This window comes from Mytilus edulis, chromosome 1 (assembly GCF_963676685.1).
Source record: "Mytilus edulis chromosome 1, xbMytEdul2.2, whole genome shotgun sequence".
NCBI classification, from domain to species: Eukaryota; Metazoa; Mollusca; class Bivalvia; order Mytilida; family Mytilidae; genus Mytilus; species Mytilus edulis.
In genome coordinates, this window is record NC_092344.1 from 71,724,326 (window position 1) to 71,735,275 (window position 10,950).

The 10,950-nt window shown below is 30.9% G+C and overlaps 1 protein-coding gene across 1 annotated transcript; it reads right to left on the reverse strand.

The window, feature by feature from the left end:
- On the reverse strand, positions 1-10,950 carry LOC139489249 (cell division cycle protein 20 homolog). Its single transcript, XM_071275486.1, has 10 exons — positions 10,809-10,950; positions 8,367-8,624; positions 6,665-6,916; positions 6,199-6,330; positions 5,240-5,436; positions 4,407-4,501; positions 3,817-4,051; positions 3,281-3,406; positions 2,446-2,563; positions 1-1,912 (listed from the first exon to the last, which is right to left on the reverse strand). The coding sequence occupies exons 2-10, from the start codon at positions 8,596-8,598 to the stop codon at positions 1,722-1,724; spliced, it is 1,578 nt and encodes a 525-aa protein (XP_071131587.1). The 5' UTR covers positions 8,599-8,624; positions 10,809-10,950; the 3' UTR covers positions 1-1,721.

A 10,950-nucleotide genomic window follows, 5' to 3' on the forward strand; every position in this document is an offset into this window, starting at 1 on the left:
TATATTATAAATTTTCATTTATTTCTTAAACAAGTTTTACATCATAACAAAATATTGCAACTAACAATTCATACTACTTTATGTAAGCAATTACAGATTCATTCCGCATTCTTACCATTCATACAAAAAAAGCAAATACACATGGCATACATTTTGTCAACCACTCAATTCATTTATCAAAAACTCTTGTACATTTTATCAACCATGACAAGGGCATACAGAAGAGATCTTATATAGATTTTTGTTCTTGAAAGTTTTACACAAAGTCAACACTGATACAAAAACTTCAAAATATGCAAAGAAAAATGTGCTCCCAGTACTTTTCAAATTCTACATTTTGATTTGTTCATGTTTTAAATAATTTCATATTTTCTGATTTTTTTTCACTCTATTTTCAAAATTGAAGGTTGGATGTAAATAAAAGTTTTGAGCAAACATACAATTTAATAAGAATTAAATTTGAATGCATTATCATCTATCCCTGCTTCTGTATTATATTCCTTTATTAACCTACATAGGTTAATGGTTTACTTAAAAGAAATACATTAAAAAAATTAAATACAAAACGCAGCAAAATTAACAAGCATACCATGATTTCTTTTCACATGTTTTCATCAAACAGATCCAGTCAAATGTATAAGTGTAAAAGATTCCACTTCAATTCGATGCCTTCAAAACCATTCATCACTCGTGTAACAAAACAAAAACTGTGATTTAACTTTGCCTATAACACAACAAACATTCAGAAAACATAACAAATTTATACTTCAGTATTAAAACTAACAGGTTCAGTAGATGAACAGAATTTTTTAAACATCTTTGTTGTGATGGCATAAAAATAAACTGAAATTTCAGAGTAAATCTACGATCATCTTTTAAAATAAAAGTGGAATTTAAACAGAATTAAAAATGTTGAATAGAAAATATAAAATAAACACAAAAGGGAGATAGATATAAAAATATAGTATATAATAAATAATAATGTTTTATTCTTAAAAAGACACATTTAATAGATATTCTTATAACAGCACTAATAAAATGCATTTAGAACATGTAGATTAAAGAAAGAAATATGGAACTGAAAAATAACTCATTGAACAAGTGCAGAATGAATAAAAAAAATTACCACTGTTTAAACAGTACAAAATCAAAAACTGATTTTCTATAATGTCTTTTTAAAGGAAATAGGTCCTTTAATTATAATAAACTGCTATAAAAAAAACTTTGACATATTTTTTTGAAATTTTTATAATTTTAGCAACTGCCTTTTCATGATCCGTTATAAATTTGAAACTATCAAAATGTTCAGTATAATTTTTTTTATTCATAATTAAGGTCTTAATAGGATCAATGTTTAAATTAAAACAATATTAAACATCTGGTTCCATAAAATATGATCAGCTCTAGTTACCAGAGATTCAACTGACAGTTTATAAGATGATTTGATTATGAATCATGATTAACAGTCTGAACTGACAGTTGACACGATGATTTAATTGTGAATCATGAATTATGTTCTAAACTGACAGTGTTTTTTTTTACCAAAGCAAACAAAACTAGCGTGTGGTTAACTTCTAAACAAAGTATATACCATGCCGATTCAAAGAGTTACTTTGGATATTAATGATTCCCTGAGGCAAGAACTTTTATTTGATGTCATATATGTCTATGTTTTGCACATTTTACTGCTGGATATTAAATGTCTTTTAAATAAATCAGTATTATCTAATCTTAGATGTCATTGATAAAACTCGACTACTGTCTTTTGATGAAGATTTTTGTTGTTGTTTTTTCTTCTTGTCGTCATCTACTGCAAAACATTTCCATAACCGTAAAGTTTCATCAGCTCCTGCCGACACAACTGTTGAGCCATCAGGTGACATTGCCATGTGTAATACTCTAGCTGTGTGACCTGAATTCAAAATTTAATAGATATATAATTATAAGAAAACCGAAAAATATTATACAAAATTCTTTTAGAATAATCATGTGCACAATTCATGGTGTAATTTGCAACAATTTTTATTTTGCCATCTTCGAAATACAAAGTATTTCTAACCGTTTTTAAATTCATATATTTGAAATAAAATTTTTGAGATTTTAAATATTAAGAGCCTTTGGAATCCTGAATCTTTGCATCCTGAATCATCAATTGGAAAATGTTCCACATAACTTCTCAAAGGGGAGACAATTTCTGCTAAATGTAACTGGTAATAAGTTGCCATCATGCTTCAATGTTGTCAAAAGATAATATTACAAAATAAGTCAAAAGTCAACCAAAGAGAAAATAATGTGATACATTGATACTGTTTTAAACTATTTCCTCTTATACTGTTCATAAAGATTATTAAACAAAAACAAAATTGATTTGTTTAAAGCTTTTCATGACAGATTTTTCCTTTTTATATAATATATAATAATTATATAATAATGTTTGCTACAAACCTGTTAATTCTGATACTTTAGTTAGTGATGGATACTTCCATATTGTCAGCTGATTTAAAGCAAACCCATGACTAGAAATCAATTCTTTATAATCTTTTGACCACAGCAGAGCACAGACCTGTCAATATGAAAATAAGATATAAATATTTTGCATCTAGCATTTTTCATCAAAAACAATCCCTTTATTTTATATTTTTATGCCCCACCTACGATAGTAGGGGGGCATGTTTTCTGGTCTGTGCGTCCGTTCGTCTGTTCGTCCATCCGTCTGTCCCGCTTCAGGTTAAAGTTTTTGGTCAAGGTAGTTTTTGATGAAGTTGAAGTCCAATTGACTTCAGACTTGGTACACATGTTCCCTATGATATGATCTTTCTAATTTTAATGCCAAATTAGAGTTTTTACCCCAATGTCACGGTCCACTGAACATGGAAAATGATAGTGCGAGTGGGGCATTCATGTACTGGGGACACATTCTTGTTTTTTCTGTTTTGGAATCTGGTGCAAATTTACTTGAGGCATTATGTCATTCTACACTGCTGTATGAAATTATTCCAAAAACAGCTGCTCCAGATACATTATGTCTAAGTATTGCTTTACTAGTAACTGTGGTTTTTTGTATTTGCCTCTAAGTCCCAAGTCAGGTACCTTGTCATTGGATGTCTTTAGTTACTTATCTTTAAAAACTTTAGGAAATTTGGTATTCTTAGTCTTTTAAACTTTAATAATACCTTTCAAATACCATTATTGTTTCAAAAAGGACACAATAGATCTACATAATTAAATGATATAAGAAAATAACAAACAACCCAAATTACTTTTATAACGTTATTTTTACCTGTGATTTAGTGTCTACACTTTGAGCACATGTACCAGTACTACAGTTCCAGAAACGTATATGTCTGTCAGCTGTGCCTCCTCCACTGGCTAGAAGATTTGGTTGCCATGGACACCATGCTAAAGCCTATTGAAAAAAAAAAGTATCTTTAGAAATAACACTAACCTGGTTAATGATTCAATATATTTTATTCTATTCTTAAAGAACTTTTATCCATGTTTTTCAATAAATTGTGAAAGTGGGGTTTTTTTATTTTTTTTTTACAAACTACCATAGGATGGCATATCTAATACATCTTTTTATCTTTACACAAGCCAGGGCTCTCAGTCATATAACTTTCCTTAGAACTCCAGAGTACAATATTTGTGCTTGACACACCAAATCCATTATGATCAATTTAATTCTGAGTTCAAAACCAAAGTTTTATGACTGCAAGGCCAGACATTTGAAGTATTTATTTATAATTCTACTTTTTTTTTTTAACAATAAGCATCTTTAATCTTGCTTTTAAAAATTACACATGAAAATAATCTTACTTTGACTGCAGCTTGATGCTGTGTAAATGTATATATTGGTGATGTCTCTGACACAAGACTACCAATATGTGCTGGCCAGATGTTCAGTACGTTATCATTTCCACCGCTGGCTAAATGTCTACCATCAGGTGACCACTGTAATCCACATACTTCCTGTGTATGACCGTTGAGGGTTCCTATATGGTGATTTGCTACTCTAACATCATGATGATGAATGCTACCACTTCTTGAACCACTGATAAAATGAAAAAACAAACAATGAATTTTACAATGAAAAAAATTTGTAACATGACTTTGCATAGATCTATGTCAGTGGTAGTTTTTTCTAATTTTTATATGGAGGAGATATAAGAATATTTGAATAAAATTTTAATTATCTGTCAAAGTGATTATACTTCATTTTGATCAAATTTAAGTTGTTGCTTCCACATCTTCATTGTAAACCGAAAATGTGTTTGTAGTATAAGCAATTGTCAAGGTAGTCCAGGTAGTTTATTTACAATCACAGTCTGAGACTCATCTTGGCAAGCTATCATTTGATTAACCATAAACCCTGCAAATCAATGTACTAATTCAATAAAATAATCTACCTGCTGAGTATATATGAGTTCCATGCCAGTGAACCAACTCTAGATGCATGTCCTGGCATATTTCTAAGCCTTTTGCCTGCTGTAACATCCCAGAGCTGTGAAAAAAGAATTGTGAGTATAATAATTGGTATTAATTATATAAGTAAAACAAAACAGAATCACAAGCGAGTATTAAAAAAATCTAGCTCTGTTGTATTTGCAAACAACTCAAGCAAGCTTGAAAACTCTATAGTGATACTTATATCATACTCAAAAATTTTCTAAACAGGTAATACAAATTGAAAATTTGCAATTGACCTTGACTTTTTGACTACAAGACCTTTTTATGATAAAGACAAAAAAAATCATGGTTTGAAAGACTGTGACATAGAACTTAACTTTTCTTTAAAATAATCAACTAACAGTGGGAACCCTTTTTTTAATATTTGAAGTAAGATTAGCATTGATGTATTGTATCATTGAAGTTTTATATGTTCCTGTAGCCATTATGCCCATAAATAGATCTCTATACAGTTAAGTATTATTCCTTCTTTGCTCCCAGGAGTAGTGTTTTTATTTGTCTTCCAACATTTTTTTACAATCTGACACCCAAATTTTACTTACTTATACATGTATTGTAATCTAACATATTTCGTGGATACTTTGTTTCGCGTTTAACCAGTGATTTAATTTCGCAATTTTCAAATTCACTTGATGTAGTTCAGTGAGGAAAGATCTCAGTTTAAATATTCCAAACAATTTATGTTCCTGTTATTTTTCAACTTGCAAGAAAATAAGTTGGTTTACAGTAAATAAAAGAAATGTGAATTAAAGGAGCTGGACATATTTTATACCTGTACTTCACCACTACTTGTTCCTAATGCCAAATAATTTCCTTCTTTGACCCATGACACAGCACCAATATAATCTTCTTGACTTTCCACCTGCATTAATTGATTTATATCTCCTGATTCAGCATTCCATAGATATACACTGCCACCAAGGCATACTGCTAGTTGGTTTGTTACTGACCAATCTAATAGATTCAAATCTGAAATATTGGTTAAAAAAGGATTATTGTCAATTCAAAGAATAATTATTCAAGTTCAAGGATAACTACCATATATTTCAATACCAAAATTTCTTAAATTCAATACTCCTCAAACGTCACAAACAATTCATTACAAGGATATGTGTCATAAGAACACTAAGCCCTACCAATACTTTCACATTCCCATGTTCACTGAACTATCAAAATCTGGATTAAAACCCTCATCTGGCATATGTTTTAAATGTTAAAAATGATAAACATGTGTATGAAGTTTCATGTGAATGTACGAACTTTTTACCGAACTTGATTCAGGAATGTGAGTACAATGTATTATTTTATGCTGAGCATAACCTGTTTTGAAATGTATGAACGTATAAAATAGCAAACATGATAAATAAAGATTCTTACATTGATACCAGTTGATTATCGGATTGGATAAATCTGATAATCCACAAGTAACTATGTAAGAATCTGTTTCTTTAATGATTAAAAAATAAATTTTCAAATTTTTTGTTAAATGAAAATCCCCTTTGAGTGCCTTTCACATTCCACAAAGTTGTCAATTTCATTAACACCTGTTAGCATATCTTGATTCATCCAGTTGGTTAAAAAGGTTATGACCCTTAAAATCATCTAATAATCTTTTGAGATCACGGGAAACCACACGTTGATTAATTTTTTTATACAATGGGTTCGGAAAGGGATAAATTTCCATAGAATTAGACACATATAAATATGGTACATGTGAATGTATAAACTTACAGTAGTCATCAACTATATCAGGAGCATCTAGAATCCTTTCTGGAAACTGTGGTATGTTTCGTGTTGTCTTCTTGGCTGTACTAACAGGTGATTTACAAGAGCTGTATAACACTCGTAAGTTGTTCTGATAACCTGGACAATGAAAATCCATTTGAGTTAAATTATGAAACAAATTACATGCAAGTGCAATAATCTACGTATATACAGATACTATAAACATATGCTGAAAAAGAGTTTTAAACAAACGTAATTGTAGAATTTACCTGTGGCTAAAATATAATCACTCCACCACTTTATAGTTTATTTATCAATACCAGAGACATTTTTTTATAAATAAATTTGTGATGTATTTGGAAAACACTATTATGTATATTATTAAGACATTTCATGCATTTACAGGACAATCAACGGATAAAACTGATGAACATCAGACTATACTTATCATGAGAAAAGATCTTTCACCTACCTTCTGGAGCACTTGGAGCTTTGTTTTTGTAGGAAATGATCTTGTTACTCATAATGTCAGCTCCATTTAAATTTTCACTCATCACTTTCTGGAACTCTTTCTGTGATGGACTTAATAATTCTGGATTGTCTCCTTTTCCATCATTCATTATCTTGAAATGACCAAGGTCAAACTGTGTTGCATTCCTGTTAGGAATAAATCTATCTCCTCCACTTGGAGTCTTTGGTGCCTTTGCTGGAGTCTTGGATTTCCCTATAATTATATAAGTATACATACAATATAGTTGTACATCAGCATGACAAGAAATCATCACGATCTGAATTATGCACCTTATTTTTATACTACATATGTATATGATTGCTTCTTGCACATTGTATTAGCATGACATGCATCGCCATGATAAGCATTTCAATTATCCTATCATTTTAATTTATAGAAATGTATTCAAAAAAGAGCGTTTTTTTTAGTAGAACCCTGTCAATTGTGAATTTCTTTTTTTTTGACAAGAAATTTTTTTCCATTCTATATCCGTTTTTCATACACACACGTACAGTGTGTTAATTAACATTCTAACATGACGTCTTTCAAACGCTTTGAGTACACACCCGTGGTAAAATAAGAATATATTGCATGGGCTGTTCTGATCGTACTCCCACGTCATATGCTTTTTTATGAATGAGCTTACCGAAGACATAGAACGATAACGTCAGAATATATGCATTTTACGGGAAAATACACGCTTGTGAAAGCGAAAATCATCACAACAAGGAAACGTAAACAAACGATGCAAAAATGTGCTATATAAGCCATTGTTTGTATCCATATAAAACAAAAAAGTAAAGTTATAATTTACAATCATCAAAACCTATCTAAATACGTTATTGTAAATAGTTTAAGCATGTCATTTATTAAGTTTGCTCTGTTCTTTTACGTCAATTTAAAAGTGTGTTTATCTATGGGAACGGAAAATAATGCCTTCACCTAGGGCGCTTCGATCCAAGAGAATTGCTGTATTTGTCCTATTAGAATCGAAATAATTCATGGGGGCTTGAATATATCGTGATTTTACCACGGGTTGTCCCTTTATGAGGATATTTTACCCCTCGCTATCGATCTGGGGTAAAATATTTTGCATAAAGGGCCAACCCGTGGTAAAATCACGATATATTCAAGCCCCCATGAATTATTTCTTAAATATAACTCCATCAATCTGATAACATAAATCATTGAAAAGCTGATATCCTACTTTATTCAACAACAGGGACAGACAACTGCATATATATCTATCTAAAATACAATATACACTTTTAACAATAGATTTATGGATTGATATATAATCTAATGCCTCCATGTATTTTTCACAATCGATTGGTATGAACTATACACATATTTACAAATAAATGTTTTCTTTGTGTTTTTTTTACAATAAATACTATTATCACTATTTTACAAAAATTTCCTTTGATCTTACTAACTGATAATTTCCTTTCTCAGCACAGTAGAATGATGAGAAAATTATCACTAGAAACTAGCGTTGCACATGCCCTTTGTCAATGGAACTAACAATGTTGCAATAGGTAAAATAGCTATAAGGAGATAATTATTGGTCATCTCAACTCGATTGCTTTTCTCACTTTCGCAGATCTGGCTCAAGTTAGAAAATCAATCTCGTTGACGTTGAGATGAGATAAGTGTAGCATACCTTGAGATTTAGGTGTTTTTGATCCAGACCCAGTTGATGGTGTTTTAGGATTATTTACAGATCTGTTGACATTTTTCATTGGTGTTTTTGAAGCAGTGCTGATGTTCAGGGAGCTGTTGACTGAGGCATTGCATTCCTCTTTCCGTTGCCATCTAATTGATGGTCCTTTAGACATTGGAGCATCCATTCTGAGGACACTATTCAATTCATTTTCAAAGTTGAACTGTGACATTGGTCAATCAAAAATCTTTCTTGGATCTACATTAGAAAAATGATTCTTTAAAATAAATAGAGTTATCAAACTGATAATGTTCATTAAACATGTTAAAAGTAATAAAATCATGAAAAAAGAAGTTTGATTCTCTTATCTCCTGACTCATCACTCATGAGAATAGCTTTTGTGAAATCAATCCCAACAAAGAAAGTACTTAGGACACATACCAAATCCATAACTTGTTCGTCTGACTCCCTGAATGCTGTGAAAGGTTTAAATAAAAAATACTTTTTTTTCATTAATCCAACATCTGGTTCCAAATTTACACTTAAAAATTCAGTCTTGAGTTTGAAAAAATTATCATTTAACATTGTAATGTATGCGACAAAAAAATCTTCATTTCTACAACTGTGAGAATAATCATACATGTATATACATGTATTGAGGGAGCCAAATTATATTATCAGATTATATCTTACTGCAAAACAAATACATTGTATATCTACAGTACACATTTCTTTCATTTGATCAACTTACAAATACATTTTCATCCTCAAATCATAACTATTGATACCAATATATGTCTTGCCTGTTAGCAGAAAATTCAAGGAAACTATATGATGGACAGTAACAATGTAAAGGCAGTTTGTTTAAAGACAAATCCTTCTATTCAGATCTACCAATAATATCTTCTTTATATTTTATTTTTACTTTAGGCTAGGTAAAAGCTTTAAAATAAGCAAATAAAAAAATGGGGTCACCGACCTCGTTTTCGATTTAAAACGCCATCTTTTTCACGGAATTTGGAAATTGGGACTTCTAGTCAATAGCAGTGTAATATTTTTTTTAAAGTCCGTATCCAATAAAAACTTGTCTGTTTTGTTAACCTAGTTGTTAATACAAACTATTTTAATAATATCTAAACAGAAGAATACAAGGAAACTCAAAGATTTCTCATCAGCAGTTATTAATGAGTGAATCAACATAACATTTAATGTCAAGTCTGGACACATCCGCAAATCTACATATTTACACATTGGTAGGTAGTGACACATCCACATTTTGGCACACTTGATACTACCGTATACATTGTATTAGTTGAGCAGAAATATAAGAGCTGTTGATCCTGTCAAATGGCAATCTACATACATGTACATCTGTTTTAAGGCTGTTTAAAATAGCAAATGTTATCTATCGCTGTACGGTTAGGTTAAATTAAATTCTAATTATGGTTATCAGTCTGTATGCTGCACCTCTCGTGATCGTATAATTGTAGAATGCGTTATGTTATGAAGTGAAAAAAAGACGTCTATACTGTAGATACAAATGGATGATTTAATGCTGTAATACAATGACGTTAACATATAGCAACCATGACGTTACAAATAGAGCGCTTATGCGTATAAGAACATGTACGATTCCCGCGGTACTGTGATAGTCTCTATTTATCCTAGACATACTCAGGGCCGTGAGTTTGTGCAATTAAAGTCTCAATGAGCAATTTATCTTATCTCCTGGTCTCGGTACCAATCTCGTTATCGTATAATTGTAGAATGTGTTGTGTTATAAAGTGAGAAAAAGACATCTATACAAATGGACGATTTAATGCTGGAATACAATGATGTTAACATATAGCAACAATGACGTTACATATAGAGAGCGCTATCGTGTATAAGTACATGTATGATTCCCGCGGTACTGTGATAGTCTACCTATCCTGGACAGCACCACTGGCACAGCAGCAGAGGATTATAACATTACTCTCAGGCCTATTAAAATCATTTCTACAGTCCAATATTGGCAATAAAATCAAAAAATTAGAACTACGCCTGTTGAGTGTAGATTTAAAAGTTCATCGTGAAGACTGGGTTAACGGTTATGTGTCACTCATTGCAGACTTCACTAACATGCATACAAATTATTTGATACAGGTCTCATACATTTTGTACATGTATAAATAAATTTTGATTATTGAAAACTACTTCAACTGTGTATTACTATTAAAGTTGAGCCCTTTCATTCTCATGTTTTAAGAAACCCCGAAACCCCAGTTCATAATACTTATCACTTCACTAAACGCTCATTGTTTAAGTTTAATATCTTGAAATGAGAACAAATTTTTCGATTGAAATACCCCTCCCCCTTTTTTCAACATGTTGGATTCCACACGTTTTTTGTGTTAAAATGTTTTTTCAAACCGTTTCGATGTAAAATTCATTTGTCGTTACCTTTCTGTTTCTTTTAGTAAAGTGATTATTCAATAGTCACTATATTAATTGTTGTTTTGATTACTGTTGACAGTTTTGTTTTTCTTGTTTGGACAAGCTTTTTGTGTTTAAAGTTTACCGCTTCGTAATTGGTCCGTTCAAT

What these genes read in the sequence shown, in the direction of transcription:
- LOC139489249 (XM_071275486.1), bottom strand. Translation starts at nt 8,598, where the DNA reads ATGTCACAGTTCAACTTTGAAAATGAATTGAATAGTGTCCTCAGAATG. An exon ending in AAAAACACCTAAATCTCAAG is followed by an intron (nt 6,917 to 8,366) that starts GTATGCTACACT and finishes ATATAATTATAG; the next exon opens with GGAAATCCAAGACTCCAGCA. An exon ending in TAAAGTATCAGAATTAACAG is followed by an intron (nt 1,913 to 2,445) that starts GTTTGTAGCAAA and finishes TTTTGAATTCAG; the next exon opens with GTCACACAGCTAGAGTATTA.